The following is a 23388-nucleotide window of genomic DNA, read 5'->3' as shown; positions in this document are numbered from 1 at the left end:
CAGGGAGAACTGTTTTCAGTCAAGTCTCTAGGGGGTCCCATTACCTCCCCCTCCCCCAAATTCCTAAATTCAGAGATCCCGCAACCACCATGCTACCCTCGACCCTCTCCCCAGGTCATTGGGCTCACGAGTCCGCGTCGGGCATCATGGAGGTGCTCAAATAGAGGTTCATTTCATTTTTGCCCCCCAAGTGATCTCAGGCGGGGAAGGGCGCGTTGGTGGCGAGGTCGCCTCCAGAGCCCTGAATGGGGGAGTAGGCAGCGAAACGAGATACGCATCTGGGACGCAAAATTCCTTTATTGAGGCCCTCCCCTGGCGCCTGGCGCCAAAGTGGGTGGCGGCGGTGGTCTTTGTGCAGATACTCCAGGACGCTGGCGCCAGGTTCCGTGCGCCAGGTTCCGTGCGCGTGGGCTCTCGACCAGGGATCGGGTCAGTGCAGCCCTGTGCCAGGCAAAGAAAGCTCGATGGGCGGGTGTCTCAAAGAACAATGGTAGCCCCGAAGCTCGGCTCACTGCCTTTCGCAGTCACCGGGTTTCTTGCAAACTCAACCCGATCTCGTAGAGCCCCAGAATGAATGGGGGGAAAGAGCGTTAATTTCTGCACGCTAGGGGGCGCTCTTTTGTAGCATTGGGATTAGATGGCACTTTATTGGGGGCTGTCGGTGAGCCCTGATGTGGCTGGGAAGGCAATCACCCGAGGACGGAACATGAGAGTGCCAGCCAGACCTCGCATCAAGCCCCTCTGCGCCACTCTCACCTTCTGACCCGTCCAGTCGCTCTTCCTCTGGTCCTGCACTGCCCTCGTCCCCGTCCAGAGCCACCTCCTCATCCTCTTCTTCCCCAGTGGCGCCTGGGAGGAAAGAAAGCCATTGAGGTGGAGTCCTTGCTGTTCTGGAGATCATATTACTTCACCCCCATACTGAGGTTGTGGAAGTGCAGTCCCTCCTTCCCTCCCTGGCTCCCTCACCCGGCTGGAAGTCGATGGTCCTCAGCATTTCGGCCACATGCTCCACGCTCACGGAAAATTGCTCCATGCTTTCGTAGCCTGGCTCCGGCGGTCCCGCTAGCTCCACTTTCGACATTGTCCCGACCCTGCGGTGGCCACAGCTGCTCAGCGGGCAACGCCCAGGTACCCTCAGCCCCTCCCAGTGCCAGAGGAATCCGCTGGGCCACTTCCTTTCCCTTCCCGCGGAGCCTACTTACTTATTGATCAGCTCCTTGGCCTGCTGCAGGGAAGAAAAAAGAGGGTGAGAGTAAGTGCTGGGCCAGCCCCGGCAAAGCCCAGTTTCTGATTCTTACCACAGTCCTGTAGGGTAGGTGGGAATGCATATCACAAGTCGTTTAGTGCATGTCACAAGTCGTTTAGTGCATGTCACAAGTCGTTAGGAGAAAGCGACCGCAGAGGGAGTGACCTGGCCAGGCTCGTGGGGGCAAATAGGTACAAGAGATAAGACCTGAATTTGGGTTTCCAGGTGCCAATGCCCCCCTGACTTCAGCCACTGTGCCGGGCTGCCGCCCTCCCCCGGGGCCAACCTGCAGGTATAGTGCCATCTGCGGCTCCTCCATGGACTGGATGGCTGACTCCACCAGTTTAGAGGAAGCCTCCAGGTGATCTCCATACTGACGGATGAGGCCACGGACGCGCTGCAGCTTCTCTTCCTGCTCCCGAGCCAGCGCTTGCAGGAGCTCGCCCTTACGCTCTTCCAGCACCGCGCACAGGGTCTCGAACCTCTGGTTTAGCAACTGCTTCTGCCTGCGGCTGTTGTCCTGAAAGACCCCGAGCATGAGGGAAGGTGTGGCTAAGACCTATAGCTGGGAGAGCTGGATATTCGTCTGCTCCCCACTTAACGGAACTCAGAGAGAGCCAAGAATTAAAGTGACCTGACCATGGCTATACCTGAGTTAGGGGCATGGCCAGTATCCAACCCAGATCTTTTAGATAACATGACATCTCAAAGTAGCTTCCCTGGGTGCTATCTATATCCCTGGCTTTGGTTTTGATTGGCATTATTCCATTTAATTCACAAAAGAGCCAGTCAGGGGCTGGGGATATAGCTCAATTGGTAGAGTGCTTGCTTTGCATGCACAAGTCCCTGGGTTCAATCCCCAGCACCACTTTAAAAAAAAAAAAAGACCCAATGAAACAGCCAGTATATCATTATCATCATCACTATTTTATGCAATTAAAAACAAAACCAAAGCACAGATAAGTTAAATAACTGGGCCAAAGTCACAGAGCTAGTGAGCAAGAGATCTGGGATTCAATCCAGCAGCCTAAGCACACTCCACCACTTCCAGGAGCCCAGAATCTGTCTTGCCAATTTGACCAGCAATCAGAGAGGAAAAACTATCTTTGGAGCTTGGGGTCTCCAGGCCAGCCACTTTCCGTCCTCTCCTCCCTCCCTAGCCCAGGCTCACCTCAATGGTCTGGCACACCTCCTCCATCTGTGTGATCACTGCTTGCACACGGTCATTTCCTGCCACCAGCATTGCAATGCCATCGCTGAGCTCACTCTACCACACACAAGGGTCAGCTCTTAGAGCTGGAGAACCTGTCCTGCAGTCATATTCCTGTCACCCCCAGCCAGTGCTGCCTAGAATACTGAACTCTCTACATCAAAGATCTAGGAGGCTTGAAACTATTTAAGAAGTATGGAGACGCATTCTATGAAATCTGGAAGAAGGTAGAGAGGAGAGTCCCACCACCAAATGAAAAAGGAATAAACATTCTCCTAATATTGCCATGTGCCAGGCACTGACTTGGTGCTTAATCTGTAGATTTATGTCTTCCATTAGTTCTGAAAAAAAAATCTGTGATATCCTTTCAGATAATATTGCCTCTTCTCTAGTCTCTTTATTATCTCATCCTGGGACTCTGATAAGACTTATGCTAAGCCTTCTCATCCTCAACCTTCTCACCTCCCAGTGCTACATTATAGTCGTTTTTTTCAGTCCTTTTATCATATTCACTAATTCTCTCTTCAGAGAAATTTCATTCAATTCATCCATTGAATGTTTTATTTAAATAATTGTAACTTAATTTATAAAAGCTCTATTTGGTGCTTTGTCAGATATGCATGGTCACTTTTAATGTTCTATAATTGCTTTTTAAAAATATCCCATCTTTTAAAAAGCATTTATTCATAGTGACTTTCTATTCTTTAATAATTCCAACATCTGGGCCTGGGGTTGTAGTTCTGTGGCAGAGTGCTTGCCTAGCATATGTGAGGCACTGGGTTTGATTCTCAGTACCACATATAAGATAAAGGTCCATTAACAACTAAGAAATATTTTATAAAAATAATTCCAATATCTGAATTTCTCAAGGGTCTGAATTATAATTTTTGTTTCTGCTGACTTCACTCATGGAGTACATTCTTCTGTGTATCTTCAATTTTAAACTAATATTTTGTTGATCTTAATCAACAAAACCTAAGTGCTAAATTGAGGATATTTTCCTCCAGGCAGAATTTGCATTTGCTCCTGTCAAAGGCCAGGTGGCGCAGCTGATGATGTTAGCTCCAGGGTTTCAGTTTAACCTGGGGTCTTGGGAGTCTTAGAGGCAGCTCCCCCACCTTTTAGATATTTGAAGGCATCGTCTCTTCTGTCAAGCTCAGTGGCACTGCCAGCATCGACCCTCTGGGAAATGGTGTCTTTTCTTTGCTGGCTGCCAAGGGCTCTGTTTTCATCTGGCTCTCTCCTCCTCACCCTGCCCCACTCCACTTGGAGGTTCCTTTCACTTCCTATGTGCCAACCAATCTAATTTTAAAATTATGCTTTATGCAGAAATTAGATGTGTGATAGGGAGGGGACCTTGAGCATATCTAGTCTACCACACTGAAATCTGTTTTCATCCATTATCTAATATTATGCTTATAACAGCTTTCAAAAGTAGGTATTTTCACTTTCTGTTTTATAATTGAGGAAAGTGAGGTCCAGAGAGGTCAAGTAACTTACTCCGGGCCAAGCAGGGTCAGGCCTAGAACTGCGCCATTAGCCTGATCCACTAGACTGCACAAGCAAGTGGAGCGAAAAGGCTGACCCTGTCCTAAGCTCCCACTCGAACTCCCCTCCCTGCTTGATACCTTCTGGCGTTTGTAAATGGTGGGCAGTGGAGCCACCTCACAGTCCTTGTGGGCACCAAAGACCTTGCAGAGAGAGCAGGTAGGCACTTCACAGCTCAAGCAGTAGATATTGATCTTCTCCTCCTCGTGTTCCTCACACATGAGGTGCTGCTCAGCCTTGGAGTGCAGTGGCCTTGAGGGGAACAAGCAGGGTGGCAGTGAGGGTCAGGGGCCAGGGAGGTGAGCCCAGAGTGTTGAGTCTCCACTCAACTGCCATTACCTCCCTGCAGCTTGTGCTGTGGGTGGGTAAGTGGTTTCCATATCAATTTGGGGAGGGGATGTGGCTAAGAGGTAGAGGAGACCTGGATCCAAGACAAGTCTCTATTCCAGGGGGCAAGACTGTCCCATAGGACAGGAAGTCATGGAGGGTTGGCAAGGTCAAGGGTCTTGCTGGTAGACTCCCAGCCCCACCCCAAGAGGAGAGGGTGAAGGAGAAATACTACCAGGGAATCAGAGTCTGCCATCCCAGCATGATCTGGGCCAAGTCCCTCCCCTCTGTGGATCCAGGCCTTTCCTCTCTAAACTGAAGAGGCAGTTGATTGTTCCCTTCCCTCCCTTCTGGCCCTGATGGGTTCCTTGGCAGAGTCCCTGGCCCTGATCTTGTGAGAGGTGAGAGGCAAGAGTCCCTAACAGCTTACCGGGAAGACTCCTGCTTATAAATGTCTATAATGTTCTCCACTAGCAGGTTTCGCTGCAGGCCATACACACCATGTCGATCCAGGACCACCTCATGCCTGCAAGATGGGCACCGGAAACGGCCTCCTGAAGACACAGCAGTGGAGCCCCTGGATTGCCATAGAGGGTTCGAGGCCTGTGAAGATAGGTGGCACAAGAGAACAGGACAGTGAGGGTGCAGGAACTTGGAGGAGGAAGGAAGAAGGGTCTTGGGGGCTGGGGAGTAGGACAGTGGTGGTTGGGGAGGCATTAGCTCTTTTTTACTATGGCTGGGCTTCCCCTGGAAGCAGCTCAGGGAAAGGTGGCCAGGAAGCTGGTTTCTGGCCTTTATCTCATTACTCAGCCCAGCTCCTTGAACATCCCTGCAGCTTTGGCTAAGGCTGAGTGAGGATGAGATCTCTGCAGAGGGGCTCAGCTCAAAGCTTTGGTAGGAAGGCTGAGCCATGCAGCCAGTGTTCCCTAGACTAGGACCCTCTGGGCCATGTCTGGGGAGAGTCTCTGCAGTCTTAGGCAGGGGTGCACACAATGCAAGTGCTGAACAATGAGGCAGATAAACCATAATTAACCAGGTCATTCTGGAAGGTCACTTCAGGCATTGGGAGTCAGGAGTCCTGGTTCTTGGGCTGCCCCTGGCACTTTTTTATTTTTTTACTCTGTAAATTTGTCAAGCATTCAACCTGTGTAGTTAAAAACTAAATTGGATTATTCATTTTACATTATATATGGAGTATGCCAAGTAGTTGCTATGTTCTGGGTTAAGTATGTGAAGAAAATGCACCCTTAGCCAGGTGAGGTGGAGCACACCTGTAATCCCAGTGACTCAGGAGGCTGAGGTGAGAGTGTGGCAAGTTGGGGCAACTTAGCAAGAACCTCAGCAATTTAGTGAGAACCTATCTCAAAATAAAAAAAATAAAAGGGACTAGGGATATAGCTCAGTGGTAAAGTGCCCATGGGTTTAATCCCCAGTACCAAAATAATAATAATAATAATAATAATAATAATAATAATAACAACAACAACAACAACAACAATGCACCCTTGCCCTGAAGACAAGCAGACAACTTGCACCTAGTGCAAGGGGCATGATCATAGGGAAAGCAGGCTTACCAGAGAATTGCTCCATCCCATTCTAAAAGGGAGTGCCCTGCCATGCCCACCAGAGGTGACTGGCTCAGAGCTGAGGACCAATCAACTGTTCTCCCAGAAACTTGGAATTAAGACCCGGGACGGAGCTAGCTACATCATGTGCTGCTTTGGAACCAAGAAGGCTTGTGGGTGGAGCTAAGAGTGTACACTGTGGCCATCCCAGAAAGTGTGATGGTCAGAAACTATGAATAGAGTAGGCCGGTCTACCGGAAGGAGAAAAGAATCACTCTGTGGAGAGAAGTAGAGATGAAAGACTGGCAGAGATTGCACATTGTTCCCCCATATTCATCTCTTCTTCAATAGAGCCCCTGAGTTTTAGCAAGATAAGTGATATAAAGTCTGCATATCCAAGCCTCCCTTCCAGCTGGATGTGGCCAGTGACTGTGTTCTAGGAGGTAAGTAGAAATGTTTGGTGCAATTTTTAGGAAGTATCTTTAATGGGAGGTGCATGTCCTACTTTCCCTCTTCTTCCCTGCTGCCTGGAATGAAGATGGGATGGGTCAAGTTGAAGCAGCTATCTTGAGCCATGAGGTAGTAGACACAGGTTGAGAATGACAACAAAATCAAGAAGCAGGGCTGGGGTTGCTCAGTGGTAGAGCGCTTGCCTAGCACATGTGAGGCCCTGGGTTCAATCCTTAGCACCACATAAAAATGAAATAAGGATATTGTGTCCACCTACAACTAAAAAATAAATATTAAAAAAATCAAGAAGCAGGTGTCTGACGAAGCAGTCCTAGACTACCCATCCATATTTTTCCTTCTTCAAGCCACTGTTATTTCTTCTCTTTTTTTCTTCCCCTGACTCAGAATTAAACCCAGGGTTCTCTACCACTGAACCACACCCCCAGTCTTTTTTATTTATTTTTTGTATTTTCAGACAGGGTCTTGCTAAGTTGCCCAGGCTGCCCTCCAACTTGCAATCCTCCTGCCTCAGCCTCCTGAATAACTGGGATTGCAGTCACGTACCAGCATGCCTGACTTTATTTGTTTTGTTTTGGTTCTGGGGATTGAATCCAGAGCCTTGTGCATGCCAGGCAAATGCTCTGCCACTGAGCTACACTTCAACCTGACCAGCTGGAAGGCCATTCACTCCTAGAGAGAAATGGAGAAAATAATCACCTTTGACTTTGCATATTTAGATGTAGTTCTTACAAATGTGTTCCTTGAAACTCTCTAAATCCTAACTCACCACTGGAAGACCAGTTTGGAAGGACCTCTTTGGTGTGCACAGCAGCACCCCATCACACACAAGGTGTACCCAAGTCAGGAGACTTGTTTGCTCCTTCGGTGGCAAGGGTCATAGGCAGGAAACATGGCCCCAACATGTGAAGTGGACAGCTTAGCTTGGGGAGAGTAACTGACACGTGCTATGCATTCAACATTTTTCTTAGAATTTCTTGAGAGTCATAAGAAATTAACACTTTAGCCATCATAAGCCTGGAATTTGAGATTATCCAAGGCTGGAATTGTGCATCTTTCCTTCTCAGTAACTAGGATTATATGACTATTGTTGAGTTTAATTTAGGGAATGTGTTAAAGAGTATGATCACAGACTTTTGTCTGCCTAATAAAATTACCTATCAATATTTAGAATCCAAGTGGATAAGGAGGTATTGAAAGAACAATAAGGCTGCAAGCTCCTGGGAAGATATTACTCACAATTGATTTGCACATAGTGGGATATAGGGGTGCTCACTAAGTGTTGGAAGAGAGGAAAAGGGACCTCAATCTAGCCTAGAGCAAAGACAAACTCTGGAATGTCTTCTCTTCTCCACCTCCATTCCTCCCTGTACCTGTCCTCTCCCTGGGACACAGGTGCAGGAGACTCATTACTTAACATTCTACCATTGTTTTGAGGATTTGTATGTGTCAAGCACCGTGCCCTGGACTTTTCCGACGTTATTGAATTTCATCCTGTGGAGCTTCTTGTAAAGATAGTGAAAAGATGAACATTCACCCATTTACCCCTACAAGAAATGTAATGACAGTGACTAACAACTATTGAGGACTTACTTTATGTCAGATTTGCTCTCATATCAACTTTCTGAAGCAGGTATTACTACTAGCCCCATTTCAAAGATGGGAAAACTGTGGCCCAGAGAAGTTAGATAAACTGCATGTGGATATCAGCTAAAGGTGGCAGAGATGACATTTGAACTCAGGCACTCTGGAACTCTGAAGAATTAAATAGCTGTCCTTCACAGAGGAAAGAAATCACAAGATGAAAATCATCTATGCAACTGTGGATTGAAGTTATTTAAGCATACTTATTTAAGTTATATAAACAGAAGATGACCCATCAAATCAAAACCTTGGGTACCATGTTGCATGTAAGGGCAGAGATTTCAACCAGAATGACCTGCTTGTCTGTGAGAAGAAAAGGAAAGGTCTCATGGGGGAGACCACTTCCCAGGGATCTGTGCATGAGACGGTTCACTGGATTCCCTGTGAAAAACATTCTGAGACAACATAGCCAAAATGGGACCTCAGCTACCTATTAATTCAGGTCATATCCTCTATTGACCAGAGAAGCCAAATGACTAAACAGAGATTGCAAATTGATGACAACATCCGGCCAGCCAGCCAGTTTGCATTTGAAACAGCAAAAGAAACAAGGTAAACACTCAGGGTGAGTCAAGAATTCACAGAGTTGGGCTGGGGATGTGGCTCAAGTAGTAGCGCGCTCGCCTGGCATGCGTGGGCCCGGGTTCCATCCTCAGCACCACATACAAAGATGCTGTGTCCGCCAAAAAATAAATAAATATTAAAAAAATTCTCTCTCTCTCTCTCACTCTCACCTTATTTTTTTAAGAGAGAGTGAGAGAATTTTTTAATATTTATTTTCTAGTTTTTGGCGGACACAACATCTTTGTTTGTATGTGGTGCTGAGGATCGAACCCAGGCCCACGCATGCCAGGCGAGCTTGCTACCGCTTGAGCCACATCCCCAGCTCAATCTCACTCTCACTTAAAAAAAAAAAAAAAAGAATTCACAGGGTTGGGGGGGGTGCAGATAAAACAACCCCCTATTCAAAGAGGAGCCCAAAGGACAAAGGACTCCTCCAGAAGAAGAAATTCTCAAGGATCAATACAACTTCAACCTAATGTTTGTAAAGAAATGAAGAAAACTTAGTCTATTTAATTGAAGAAGAGATCTAAGTGATGGCAGCTGGAGAGTTAAACAGAGGTAACAGAATTAAGGAGAGGAATCAAACAACATTTTTGACAGAGAATCCTCCCACATCTGGGATATCTGGCACAGTAGAATGGATGATGCCATTAAAAGCCATATCGATTATAGCAGAAATTAAGAGAGAAAAGTAATCAGGATCCAGCCTACAACATGGACCAGCCCTGAAGATATTCTGCTAAGAGAATAAACCAGATACAAAAGGACAACTGTCGTGGAATTTATCTTATATAATGTACATAGAATAGTCAAGTACTGAGATGTGGTTAAATGCCCCTGGGTTCAAGTACCCAAAAATAAAAAAAATAAATTAAAAAACTAAAATAAAGATACAAATCTATATATACAGTATAAATTTACATGTGATTCAATTTTTTCTTCTTGGTATTCATTGGCATTTCCCAAGTTTCTCTGTATATGCTACAAATGACTAAGTATATAAAACAAAAACTAAATAGTTTTGAAGTAATTGTTATTGAGTAGTAGTGTTGTGGGTCTCATCCTTCTCCCTTTTTTCTTTTTTATGATTTCAAAATTTTCTATGAGGATTTGGGGTGGGGTCTCCCTTAATTTAAAAAATGCAAAACTCGGGGCTGGGGCAATAGCTCAACTGTAGAGTGCTTACCTAGCACATGTGAGGCCCTCGGTTCAATCCTCAGCACCAAATACAAATGAATAAATAGAATAAAGGTATTTAAAAAAAAATCCTTCCTTTAACAAAAAATGCGATGCTCAGAGGTGACACAAATAAAAGGGGGCACTAGAATGCCATATTAACGGTGCCAACAGGACAAAATACTTCAGGGGACACAACTAGAAGAATATTAGTATGAAGAGAAGATGCCACTTGTAACGGACTTGAAATCAGGGTAGACAGCAAGAGATGGTAGGTTGGAAAGAGTTTCAGGAGCAGAGGGACTGTAGAAGTTCAGGTTACAAACAGAGGAGCATGGGGGAAGCTGGAAAGATGGGTTTATCGTGGAAAACTTTGAACAGAGTGAGGACGTGAACTTGATTTTGTAGGCTGGGTTTCTAAGTTGGGAGTGAAAAGGTGGTAAATATTAATCAAACAGAAGTAATGTGGATAGGTGAGACAGAGAGAGGCTAAAGGCAAGGATCAGCTAGGAAGCAAGTGCCATGGTCAAGGTCAGCCACAGGGCTGACTAGAGGGATGGCAGCACTAGAAAGATGAGGGAGGCTAGAGATGGGATCAGTGGGAATGGTCAGTCACTTGGATTTGGGGTGTTGGGGAGAGGAGGGAGTCAAAGACAACTCTGGAATTGCAAGCCAGGGTACTTGGGAAGACACTGATGTCCCCAACACAGGTGTACTTAACTTGGGTGCCACAGACACCAAAAGATCCATGGAGTTCAGGGAGTTCATGAACTTGGGTGGGAGAAGAATTACGTCTTTATTTTCATTAATCTTTAGCAGAAATGGAGCATTTCCCTCAGTGATGAATGCAGGCGCAAAACAGGAGTTTTAGCAGCACCTGTGACTTTGTCACCAACAGAAATCACAGTTGTTTTCATATCATGTTACAGTTGTTGCTGAAATCTCAAAAAACAGTTTACACTTAAACTACTTCTAAGTTACAGTAGTTATTAGGCCACTGCCAAATCTCATTATTTAATGGGTTCATCAAGAAGCACATATGTCAGGGGCTGGGGTTGTGGCTCAGTGGTAGCACGCTTGCCTAGCATGCACGAGGCACTGGGTTCGATTCTCAGCACCACATACAAATAAATAAAAATAAAAAGGTCCATCAACAATTAAAAAAAATTTTAAAAAGAAGCACATAAACAATTTGGTAATTCCCAAACCTCCTCTTCCTCCTCCTCCTTTTTTTTTTTTTTTTGTATTGGGATTGAACCCAGGGACACATTACCAGTGAGCCACATTCCAGCCTATTTTATTTTTTATTTTGAGATAGGGTCTTGCTAAGTTGCTTATGGCCTCACTAATTTGCAGAGATTGGCCTTGAACTTGGTGATCCTCCCATCTGAGCCTCCTGAGTTGCTAGGGTTATAGGTATCTGCCACTGCACCTGCTTCCAAACCTCCTTCTTTATTGCCCTCTCTAAGATTCTGTTTAGACATTTTTTAAAATACCAGAGATAGAATTCATAGTGCTTAACCACTGAGCCACATCCCCAGTCCTTTCTGTTTATTTTTTGGGGACAGGTTCTCACTAAGTTGCTTGGGGCCTTGCTAAGTTGCTGAGGCTGGTCTCAAACTTGTGATTCTCCTGCCTCAACCTCCTGAGTTGCTGGGATTACAGGGGTGTTCCCACCACACCCAGCTAGGCATTTTTCTCCTAATAGCTCCTCTTGCCCCATTAAATGTCTACACCACAGATCCACTGCTTATATACTGCATGTTTTTTTGTGTGCTTTATACATAACAGCATAAGATTGTTTTGCCTCTTTGGCAGCAATATCACCCTTGTTGAGGGTGCTTCTGCATTCTAATGCAACTAGTTTCCCATATAAACACCATATTATATATATGCATTTAAAAACATCGGTCTTGGAATGGATCCGTAGATTTCATAGACTGACAAATAGTTCCATGGCAAGAAAAAGAAATTACTCTCTGTTCTGACTGTAAGTCTTTCTGTTTTCTCATCACAAATAGGAATCTTGGGCTCTAGGGTAGTGATGATAATCTCCTTACTATATCTTCATAGTCAACAGTCTCTACTCTGGGCTAAAAATCTCTCTGCCAACTAATTTCCAGTTAGCAAAATCTTACATTTTGCTTCTGTTTATTTTCCTATTTCAAGACAAAATATAACTGATAAGCTTTATTGTATGTATGTTCTTTCCTTAAATATTACCTTTAGACAAGAGAGTCAGCCCCAGGAAGTAAAATTTTTATGTGCCAACAATGTGATGTTTAGAGGAAATTCTATCACTCTAGGAAACAGAACTCAACACTTAGATTTATGTCCCTACCCTATCTCTTTGTTTGTGTGACCATAACCTGCTTCCTGTGTTCTCTCTCTGATCCATTCTATCTAATTCAAATGGAATCCTGTCTGCAAAGGTACTCTATAAATTATAAATCACTGTGTAAACACAAAGGAAATAGTAACAATCCTAATCTAGACCTTAACAATAAAGATCACACAGAACCACAGGGCATGAAATAACTGTTTGTTCTTCACTGTGAAGGATAAAATGGAATGGAACAGGGATGGGGGTGCAACTCAGCAGCATAGCATGTGCTTACCACGTATGATACCTTGGGTTTAATCCCTAACACCACCACCCCCAATAAGAAACAAGTGAATTTAATTCTAGCTCTGTTCAGGCTTTAGCTGGCATCCATGCCATTAGCTGTCTCTTGTAGGCTGCATGGTGCCTTCTATTGTAGGTTCCATAACCTCTGGTAGAAATGTTCCATCCAGGAAGATCTCTGTAACTGCTACTAATTTGGGAAATCCATACTTATTTCAGAATGTTTTCCCTCTTCTCTACCTGACCAGGGAGAGGCTAATGTGGGACACAGGCCCAGGATGCAAGGCCAACCTGATGATCTGCCAGTGAGGAATGGTGGACCAGGCAGGTTCTGTGAGTCAGACCTCAGAACACACTGGAGAAACTACAGGAATGTGGTGGGCAGAAGTCCAGACATTTGGAGAAAAGTTGCAAAGCCTTGGAAGAATCCAGGTTTCAGTAAAAGCTGAGCAGCAGCTTTAACAGGGATTTTGAGAAGAGGGCTAGCCATGACTGAAGTCTAGGGAAGAGCCTCTGCCCCTTCACAGGGTGACAAACTGAATCCTGCTACCAAACGGACCACAGACAAGCAGAAAAGGAGGCCAAGTGAGAATGCTGGGTACAGAATGGAAAATCCTTTAAAAAATCATATTTCTTGAATTTGTGAAAGCAGATTGGTAGAATTACAAGGGTTGTTAAAATCATTTTAAAATACCCTTTTAATCTAAAGATGTGTAAACAAGCTATTCTTTGTTTGTATTTTGTACTGGACATCGAACCCAGGGGTACTCTACCACTGAGCCCTTTTTATTTTATTAAAAAAAATTTAGATGTTGATGAACCTTTATTTTACTCATTTATTTACATGCAGTACTGAGAATTGAACCCAGTGCCTCATACATGCTAGGCAAGTGCTCTACCACTGAGCCACAACCCCAGCCCAAGTCCTTTTTATTTTGAGACAGGATCTCACTACATTGCCCAGGCTGACCTTGAACTTAGAATCCTCCTGCCTCAGTTTCCTGTGTAGCAGGGATTGCAGGTGTATGCCACTGTGCCCAGCTAGCCTCTTGCTTTGTGTCATGTGTCAAATTGCCAATGACAGTGGTGCCAGGAGTGCTAAACTTCAGTCTAGGTTTTTGTTCCCATGAAACCAATCTTATTCCCTACAGAAGTTAGACCGAGAGCACTGCTAGTGGGTTAACGCAACTACAAAATTTTGGTGAACCAGTTTCTCATACAAGAGACCTGCCCAAGGCAGAGCTAAGAAGTCCTAGTGACCTGGGCAGCAGGTACGTGGGATCCAGGAGACAGGCTGGTGGGATTTTCACCGGAGGCTTCTACCTGGTGACAACAGGTCCAGACAATTAACTGATAGCTGGAAGAGGACTGGAGTGAAACCGAGGTCTTCTCTGTGTCGGACCACCCTTTTCTGGAGAAGGAGGTCTCTTCGTTGCTGTTCCTCTCTACAAGTCCCTCTGTAGCAGAACCTCCTCCATAAAAGCTGCAACCTTCTTACAAGACCTTCTGCTGAGCTACAACAGGTTGTAGCTCAAACAAGTAAGTGCCCACAGTAAAGTGGGGGCAGATACAAAAATAAACTGAAGGCTTGCTTTAAAGTAGTTCAGACGCGAATAGAGTTTACAAATACAGAAACACATGGGAAGATGTTTGTGTCAAATTCCCACACCAACAGCTTTGCTGTAGTCAAAATTCTCGGTAGCTGAGTGGGTGCAAGTGCAGAGAAAGAGGGAGGGAGAAATTAGAGAGCGTTAATGTCATATTTTACTGTTTTCTGTTTCAGTTCAGAGAGAAAGAGAGATGTGTTACAGCTCTAAAGAGAAATAGTCACATTATAATGGCAACTATGTGAAAATATGTGTGGGGATAAGGACTTGAAAGTAATATGGAAGAAGAAGGAGAAGGAGAAGGAGAAGAAGAAGAAAATTAGATTGGTTAAAGGGGGATTATGGCTGATTTTCTCCCAAATCCTTAATCCTGTTCAACATTTTCAACTAAATGTTTTATTCAAAGTTTTCTTCCTGGCTGTCTAGCAAACCTGATTTCACAAGGTCACATTTTCCCCCAATTCCCATTTGTTGTCTATCATAGAAGTTTTTAGCTGAAAACCATCTACAGGCTCTAGAGGATGGATTAGATAGACCGTGGTCCAGTCATTGCAATGGAACATCAGACAGCTATTCAAGAGGAAAGCAGAGGGCTGGGGCTGGGGCTCAGTGGTAGAGCACTTGCCTAGCTTGCGTGAGGCACTGGCTTTGATCCCTGGCACCACATAAAAAAATGAATAAACAAATAAATAAAGGTATTGTATCCATCTGCAACTAAAAAAAATATTAAAAAAAGAGGAAAGCAGAGAGCTGAATGTGTGGTTATGGAACAAACATGGCAAAGTGAACAAGGCCATTAGTCCAGTGTAAGTATGTTTATATGTGCAAACATGGACCTAAGTGTGAACATTTCCTGGAAGGATTCCCAAGAAAGTTGGTAATGGTTGCTTCTATCTGGTGAAGAGAACTGAGGGACTGAGGTAAGTAGCAGATTCATTTTTCATGATATAAACTCCTATGGTGCTTGGAAGAAATGTACATATGAAAGTTTAAATATGGTGTACTGGTGTCACTTTCATAACTGTTAACTTTCTAGGCAATGTTCTAAAGGTTTTCTTCCTAAGTGGTTTGAAGATAGAGGAACTCAAAGTCCTATTCTTGTCACCATACTTAGAAAACAATCTGATTATGCCTGGAGTTGTCAAAATGTGGAGGCAATGTGTGAAAAAACTAAATATGCTCATCTTTCAGACAGAGATCTGCTGAGTTCTGCCAGGAGGCATATACATAGTTGCAGCTGGGTAACTGGGTCAGCCTCCCCCAAGCCCTCCCAAATAAAGCAGCAAGGAAGGCAGATATTCTCTGCTCTCTGTGGAGGGTCCGGGGGTGCTCTGCATTTCCAACGCTGTATACCACTCCAGACCCATAGAACCATTCCTGAGTCCTGGGAATCATGTTACTTCCCAAAGAGTCAGCACAAGTTTTGTTTGCTTGCTTGTTGGTTGTTTGGTTGTTTGGTTTTGAGCCACTGTCTTGCTGTGTTTTCCAAGCTGGCCTCATACTCTTAGGCTCAAGCAATTCTCCCACCTCAGCCTCCCAAGTAGCTGGGACTACAGAAGCAAACCAATGTGTCCTGATATTGCATAGGGTTTGACCCAGACCATCTCCGAGTCTCTCTGGGCCCATATCAGTATTCTAGAGCTTCTTGGAACCCAAACAGTGCTCCTTATACAGAGGATTGCCTCCAATAATGGAGGACACTTCAACTTCTTCTTGCCTCTGTATACAGGTTCTTTTCATGGGTCCTACTGTCAGATAATACTGTATGATTTGTATTTTAACATGCTGGCCATTTTTTTAGAGGACATGTTAACTTTCCAAATTTCTCTTTGGTTCATATATTTCAGGTTCATTAGAAGAGAGGATGTTTCACTATAAATTCCTAAGAAAGGGTGACAAAGTCTTTCTGCAATTCCTTCCCAGGCATCTCAGCCTGAAGAATGTTCAGAGAGTTAGTTAGACCAAAGGAAATACCAAGGTGGTGGACAAGACTTGAAGCCTTGGGTGAGGGGACATAGCATTCAGTCTAGGCCCCCCAAGAGGGAAAGGCATGGCTCTGGAGCTAAATGATGCCACATTTGAACACTCAGAATAAAAGGAGATGAGAAGGGGTCTCAACAGGAAGATAGCAGGAGAGACTTCAGGTTGGTGGACACCCAGTGGAGATGGCAACAATGTGTGACGGCCTGGTTTGTTAGTCCATTTTTTTCCCCAAACATCTGCCCCAAGGAACCTAAAAGATAAGTATTTTCTTAGTTAAGTTAAAAATCACTTGGGTTGGGCGGGGGTTGTGGCTCAAAGGTAGAGCACTCACCTAGCATGCATGGGGCACTGGGTTCGATCCTCAGCTACCATATAAAAATAAAAAATATATTGTGTCCATCTAAAATTAAAAAATAAATTACAAAAAAAATCACTTCACACACCTGTGATCTCAACAACTTAGGAGGCTGAGAAAAGAGGGTTGCAAGTTTGAGAGCAGCCTTAGCAACTTAGGGAGGCCCTATGCAACTTAATGAGAACCTGTCTCAAAAAATAAATAAAAATAAATGAATAAATAAAAAGGGCTGTGTGTGTGTGGCTCAGTGGTTAAGTGCCCCTGAGTTCAATCTCTGATACAAAAAAAAAAATCATTTGTGTTGGGGTTAGAGTGCAGCTCAATGATAGAGCATGCTTGAGGCCCTGAATTCAACTCACAATACACACACACACACACACACACAAAGAATGAAAGAAAAAGAAAAAATTTACTTGTGTGCTTGGCACATTTCCTCATACTAACAATATTAAAGAATACTTATTTATGATGCTTTTATCACTGAAATGCATACTAAGCCAAATGGCTCTTATCTAGATAAGAGTTTTCATTTCATTTTCAAAGTTTTGGGTGTACACATGCATCTACACACACACACACACATAAACTGCCCATCACTCTCCCCAACCTCTGATCTGTACTTGAACCTCCATTTATAAACCATTCTGGTATATGCTGCTTTTATTTTTGAAATCAGTACCAAAATGATATCTGTGACTTTGCTCAACTATGCTCTATGACCAAAGATGAACCAAAACTGGCTGCACTTTGGGGAATTTCTTCTCTGCCTTCTATCTGTGTGGTAAGTCTTGACCTCAATAGTTGTTAGCCTCTAGGCCTCTAGAAGGGTCACAGGTGTGAGCTGAAGTTGGGGAGAAATCCCAGCATCCTGTCATTAGGTCAAACTTTGTCCCCCAAAACTGATGCCTTGGGCTTTACTGTAATTCTGGTGTTATTTGGGGCTTTGTCACAGGATTTATTATTTCATTCTGAATGTTTCAGCATTTCATTGATTTCTTCTCTGGAGTTTCCACAAGGATCTCGAAATCTGAAACCCTAAACTGAATGCAGAGTTTAGTGCGGCTCCCACAGAGGCCAGTGTGAGACCACCTCTACCCAGTTTGTGCTGGATACGCTGTCCCCTGTGGATGCCAGCCTTCTAGCCACTATGGCACAGGCTCTGCTTGCCAGCCTGCAGGGCAAATGCTGACTCATGCTTACTTTGGGATCCTAGGACCCCAGCTCTTCTGCTCCTCAGCCACCATGGCCCCACCCACCTCCCAGAGCACTCTGCCCAGCACCCTCTGGGGTTCCTCACCACCCCTGCCCTGAGCCCACCTGGAAGACATCATTGGCGCACTTGCGGCACAGGTTGTGCTGGCAGGGCAGGATCACCACGGGCTTGGAGAACATCTCCAGGCAGATGGGGCAGATGAGCTGCTTCTCCAGGCTGTCCATGCTGTGCGCATCCCCGAGCAGCGGCTTGAAGCCCACGGTGAAGTTCATCCCCTCAGTGCTCTGCTGGCCCTGGCTGCGGCCCTGGTCCTGGCCTTCTCTACTGCCTCTGGACACTCCCTTGTTCACCTCAGACTATCTGTGGGTTCTTATGCTCCCTTCTGGTGCTCCCTCTTAAAATAGTGCAGCTCTATCTTCTGTCCCTTCCTCTGAAACTCGTCCTGTCCTGGCTGTCTCCAGACACGTCTGCTCTTTGCTTGGTGTCCTTGCCAGGCACATGTAGCTTTATCCTTCCCTCCCTGGGTGATTCTCCTTTTGTTCCCCAAACCACTCTCGTTCACTCTGGGCAGCACTGTTTGTCCCTTGCTCCCCAGAGAGGAGATTAATATTATCGTGGGGGTGGGGAGACAAGGGGCATCTGTGTGACATTCCTACTCCCAATTTAGCTCATGTAAGGCGAGCCACAGCTGTCAGCCGAGTAAGTGACCCTGACTCACTCAGGAATGGGTGACTCCCTGGAGCAACAACCGGGGCAAGTGTCACTACTGATTGTAGTGACCAGCAAAGGTGTGGGTTCCTCACTGGCTCTCATTGTGAAGGCTCCTGTGAGCCCTGGACCCCTATGCTCTGGCATGGCCCCTTCATACAGTCAGTGGCAGTCTCTAAATCAGGTTGTGGGAGAAGCACCACACATGGCTCAGGGTGGGAGGAAAGACCTGGCTGGATCTACAGTCTTCTCCTCAGGCTTAGCCAGTGACCCTGACACTCCTCCGCAAGACTGTGTGATTCAGAAGAGAGGCACCAGAGACTAGGGAGATAGCCTCTTGTCCCAAACTTCAGGCCTGCGATTGTTCTTGCCCAGCCCTTTTTTTATGTCACCCTAGGAAAGCAGCTACAGAGGCTAGAGGTGGCTGCTGCACCAGGTCATATGAGCATGCCCCTGGAGAAGTGTGATTCTGGTCCACAAACACATCACTAAGGCCACTCCAAAGACTTTAAATTTGCTTGGAAACTGAGAGAAGCTGGGAGATCCGAATGCCAGGGACCTATTTTGGGCACCAGGGAATCAGTCTCCGGGGAAATCTTAGAGCTCTGACGAAGTCGGAGTCACTAGGTTCTGGGAAACTTTGGCCCCAACTCCACCGCTGTCCTGGACTCTACTTCCCATGCCGGGCTCATCCCAGATGCAAGCACCAGTCTTGTCTTTTTCAGCAATTGGCCGTTTTCTCTATTACAGGCACAACTCGTCTTTTTTTGGGCCCAACACATGCACTGGGATTGCACAAAAGTTCTTTTATTTACTAATATTCCCTTACTGATATTCCCCAGTAAGGGAGAGAAGAGAAGTGCCTCGCCCCTGACCCTGCATGGATGAGAAATAAGTGGTGTGGAGAGGATGCCAAAGAGGCAAGAGTGGGGAAGGAACAATTGTAAAGCACAAGCTTTTCCCATCATGTTTCAGACCCTGATTTAAGAACAAAATGTATAAGATGCACAAGATTTGGTGAAGGACAGAGGCAAGCAGGCACTGTCATGGGGACTGCAGTCAACCCCATGAACCAGGGCTAACAATGGCTGCTGTGCTGGTAAGTGATGTCAGGGAGAATCCATGATGGGATGGCTACCCATAAGTCTCAAATGCACCCATGTGTTTCCCAAGTTGACTTTTGGTGGCATAGATGAGGCTGCAATCCCATGGTATGGGCACCAGCCTCAGAGAAATGTATTGGCTTAGAAAGGAGGCTGACTGATGCTACGAGTTGCAGCAAACAAGGATTAACTGGTGCAGCAGCTCCAGGAATAGGACCGACCATGCTCTACTATCAGAATCTTGGTGAAGATGCTGCAAGTGGTTCAGGGTCCTGCCTGACATTGGCTTAAATGCCAAGGCAGTCATTGGGAAAAGAATCCTCAGGAAAAGTCTGCCATCACTGCCTGAGACCTCATACAGGTAGGGAAGGGAGGGCTGCTCTCTCACAGATTAAAAGTAGGACTGGGGCTAAAATGAAGAGTAGCTGAGAGACCCCATATGGCCAGAGTTAGTGGTACCATAGAGGGCAGCAATGGTGTTCTTACTGGGATGGACATTATCAATGCTTTTAATGTAGAGGTTCTTATAAGAGGAGTCAAATTGGGGTCAACATCAGGACAGGGCTACTTGCTCCTCTCTTCAATGTCCAGTGGACTGGGTAGCAGAGGGCACCCTCAATTGGGCCAGCACCTAATGGCAGAAGAAGTTGGCACCTTATTAATCACAAAGAAAAATCATGCAGAATTTAAAGCAAACCCTCTATGTAAGGATTTAAACACCTGGAGCCCATGCTATAAAGATATAAACTTTCCACCAAGGACTCATCTCAAATTAGCTTATATGCTTCTCTTCTTTAATTATTGCTGCTTTTCAGTGTACATACCTCAATCTTCTTCATATTTTATTAATCATCACTATCATCATCATCTGAAGAGCTATTTCTTGCTCCTATAATGGAATTATACACATATTTATATATGTAGACATTTAGTAACATTTTTGGGTTTTTTTGTTTGTTTGTTTGTTTGTTTGTTTTGGTACAGGGGATTGAACTCAGGGGCACTTGACCACTGAGCCACAACCCCAGCCTTATTTTATATTTTATTTAGAGACAGGATCTCACTGAGTTGCTTAGCACCTATCTTTTGCTGAGGCTGGCTTTAAACTCACGATCTTCCTGCCTCAGCCTTCTGAGCTGCTGGGATTATAGGGGTACGCCACCGTGTCCTCCTATTAACGATTTTTTAATATACAGATGAGAAAACCATTACCTTGCAGTTACTCATTAGCATCACAAGGTGGCACTGGTGTAAACCTCAGCCAATCCACCATTTTAAAGTTTCAACAATTTGGGGTAGGAATCATCTCAGACATGTCATTCTTCATTTCGCACAAGAGTTACATCCTCAGCTCATCTTTCTTTTGAGCAGATACAATAAACTGCAACCTCGAACCTGTCCTCAGCTATTGTTCTCCCACCTCATTCCTTAGCTTAACAGTCAGGAGAGGCCAACATTATATTCAAGCTGTCAGTTTGTGGCATGAGGTCCACAGAAAAATATCAAATGCCTTCCCTTTCTTCACTTTGCCTCAATTCCAGACTTGAAACTGCCATATTTAGAGGCTGACCTGCCATTTTCACAGGTCTTTCTTACCCCCAACCATTTCTTTCATTCCTGATCCAGATCTGACCTCAGTCCCAGCCTATGGTCCTCACCTGCTCTCCTAGGCTGAGTACGGACATTCTTTTGATATTTCCTCTTACTCGTCTCCTCAGAAGGTGGTTGTAGGGCTCCACAGCAAAAACAGCAGCAGCAGCAGCAACAACAACAAGTGAGCAGTGCACAGAGGAGGACAAGTGTCTAAAAGGTAGAAGATAGCCCTCAATCCAGCAGTTCTTCTGTATTTCACTCAAGCTCCCCTCCTTCCTTCCTCCTCACACCCAGAAAATGAGACAATAGAAACTTTTGTCTGATAAGAGGGTCAGAGACTAGGAAGAAATTGTGTACCTTGAACCAACAACTATTCAGTGTAAAATAGTATGTGACTCCTTCTTCCCCATAGTGATCATACAGGTATATTCCCAATGAGCCATGCTTGTCATAGATTTTCCGCTTCTTAGGGTCGCTTAGTATAGCATGGGCTGTGTTGATCTCTTTGAAGACTTCTGCTGCTTGAGGGTTCCCTGGATTCTTGTCTGGATGATACTGCAAGGCCAGTCTCCTACCCAGGCAATACCCAAAAGGAGGGTAGGGAGGAGATAGGGAATGGCTGGGAAGGGAAGGTTAGGATGAATGGCAGGGATAGGTTTCTAGCTAGTGCAGAGGAATGCATGAGATGTGGTATGAAGGATGGAGGTAAGTAGTCAAGGTCTAAAAGTTTTCTCATGTCATGTTAAAGAGGCTGATAGCCTCCTTTGTCCCTCAAATAAAGATTTCTTGGGGAGGCTGGGATTGTGGCTCGGTGGTAGAGTGCTTGTCTAGCTTGTGTGAAGCACTGGGTTCGATTCTCAGCACCATATACAAATAGTTAAATAAAAAAATTTCATCAACAACTAATAAAAATATTTAAAAAAAGACTTCTTGGGGGGGTTACAAATAGGTCAGAAATCAAGGTAGAAAGAACAGGGATTAAGTGGGGGAAATCTCAAGGTTCAATAAAGAGCTGGGGTCTGAACCTGTAGGCCTTTTTGATCTCTTCAGGTGAGGCACCCTTCTTAAGCTCCAGCACTGCATAGAGACTTGTCCCAGTTTTGGACAACCTGCGGGCTGCTTCATCCACATGAGCCATACTCTGGGCCAAAGGGACAAGAATAAGACAGTAGTGAGCTGATACTCTGACTACCAGGAGAGTGCAAGTGATCAGAAAGGAATTTTAAAGAGAAGACATCGTTCCCTTACATTTCTCAGGATCCCCCATCTACCCAGACCTCCAGCGACCCCACAGACTATAGAGGCATAAGCAAGTAGAGGAAGCCATGGAAGGACCTGATTTTGTCTAGAGCTCCTATTACCTTAAGTAAACAGCCCCACTCATGTCCAAGTTCATGATGACTAAGTTTGAAAGACCAGGGTGGCCCCAACCCCTTTAAAGATTGGGTCCAGAATCAGGAAGATCCACAACAGCCAAGGAAGAAACAATTCAGACCAAATCCTCCACTGTTTAAGGAGGGCAGGTGTCCCAATGCAGGGTCAGAGGGCGGGGCTTGCAGGTAGGCCAGGGACTTCTGTCCTCCCCCGCCCCCACCCGCAGCCACTGGCCCTCAAACCACCCCATCTCTGCCCCTTAGAAACCAGGTAGGGGACAGAGCAGAAGGATGCCTCAGGGGCTAGAGAGGGGATCCGAAAGGGGTTGCTGCGGGGGAGGCCGCCGACTGAGGGAGCCAGGGACAGGACCAAAGAGAGCAGGGCGGGAGGCCTGGGAGACCTGTGGCAGGGAGAACCAAGCAGAAGGGGAGCTCCAGCTCTGTGCCCTCTCCCTGCTGGGTTTGGCCCTTTACCTCCCAGTAGGGCTCTTAAACCAGGTAGGCCTCATTCACCCTCCATCTTTCTAGGTGTGAAACTTCACACCGCCCGTTCCTCGGCCCACTGCGCTTGCGCGCTGGGTAGTAGACTGCGGGTGGTTTTTGGCGCTGCAGGAAGAGCTACACCGAGAGGCCACGTTGGCCGTGAGACTTATTTCGCTCACGGGAGGCCTGACCCGCAGGCCCTGGGCTGAGCGTTGCTTCCAGCCCCTGGCGACCCAGCCTGCTGCCGCATTCCTCCTCCAGTGGGAGGGCGTCACCCATCCTGATGGCCACCCTGGTGCTCCAACTCACTTACAGGAAGACAACGAGCTTGGCAAGGCGACGGATGAGAGGTATGGCTGCTGCAAGCCTTCTCAAGAAGTGTATTACATTCCCATTCCTCAGAATGTGGGGGTGGCCACTTGGTCCTTTCCCTTCCACCTGGAAACCCCTCCACAGCATTTGAGAGTCACCTCGAAAGTCAGTTCCTGAGACACTTCTTTCTTCTCACCCCCAGTTGTTCCCATTTCATCGTCATCTGTCAAAACATTTATCCTATTACCTTGTAACGATTCCTTGGCACAACTCTTTAAAATGAT

General features: G+C 45.7%; 2 protein-coding genes across 2 annotated transcripts; both read right to left on the bottom strand.

Moving 5' to 3' along the window:
• Positions 1-279: 279 nt before the first annotated feature.
• Positions 280-18128, bottom strand: Trim54 (tripartite motif containing 54). The gene is made up of 9 exons (XM_046441481.2): positions 17637-18128; positions 4762-4934; positions 4085-4256; positions 2418-2513; positions 1533-1766; positions 1203-1225; positions 967-1091; positions 757-849; positions 280-441 (listed from the first exon to the last, which is right to left on the bottom strand). The coding sequence occupies exons 1-9, from the start codon at positions 17802-17804 to the stop codon at positions 431-433; spliced, it is 1095 nt and encodes a 364-aa protein (XP_046297437.1). The 5' UTR covers positions 17805-18128; the 3' UTR covers positions 280-430.
• Positions 18129-19879: 1751 nt separating this feature from the next.
• Dnajc5g (DnaJ heat shock protein family (Hsp40) member C5 gamma) lies at positions 19880-22074 on the bottom strand. The gene is made up of 4 exons (XM_046441703.1): positions 21962-22074; positions 21294-21555; positions 21002-21146; positions 19880-19974 (listed from the first exon to the last, which is right to left on the bottom strand). Exons 1-4 carry the CDS (start codon positions 22072-22074, stop codon positions 19880-19882), a joined length of 615 nt encoding a protein of 204 aa, XP_046297659.1.
• Positions 22075-23388: the final 1314 nt, after the last annotated feature.

The sequence above is a fragment of the Marmota monax genome, unplaced genomic scaffold, assembly GCF_021218885.2.
Source record: "Marmota monax isolate L192 unplaced genomic scaffold, Marmota_monax_Labrador192_F-V1.1 WCK01_AAM20220418_F8-fsc00010, whole genome shotgun sequence".
Classification (NCBI taxonomy): Eukaryota; Metazoa; Chordata; class Mammalia; order Rodentia; family Sciuridae; genus Marmota; species Marmota monax.
This window is presented reverse-complemented; position numbering and strand designations above follow the sequence as displayed.

Coding starts and splice junctions, on each gene's coding strand:
- Trim54 (XM_046441481.2), bottom strand. CDS start 17,804: ATGAACTTCACCGTGGGCTTCAAGCCGCTGCTCGGGGATGCGCACAGC. Junction 2,514..4,084: donor CCATTTACAAACGCCAGAAG/GTATCAAGCAGG, acceptor TGTGTGTGGTAG/AGTGAGCTCAGCGATGGCAT. Junction 1,092..1,202: donor GCCAAGGAGCTGATCAATAA/GTAAGTAGGCTC, acceptor TGGCCACCGCAG/GGTCGGGACAATGTCGAAAG.
- Dnajc5g (XM_046441703.1), bottom strand. CDS start 22,074: ATGGCTCATGTGGATGAAGCAGCCCGCAGGTTGTCCAAAACTGGGACA. Junction 21,147..21,293: donor TGAATAGTTGTTGGTTCAAG/GTACACAATTTC, acceptor TCTACCTTTTAG/ACACTTGTCCTCCTCTGTGC. Junction 19,975..21,001: donor TACTCAGCCTAGGAGAGCAG/GTGAGGACCATA, acceptor TTCTGCCATTAG/GTGCTGGCCCAATTGAGGGT.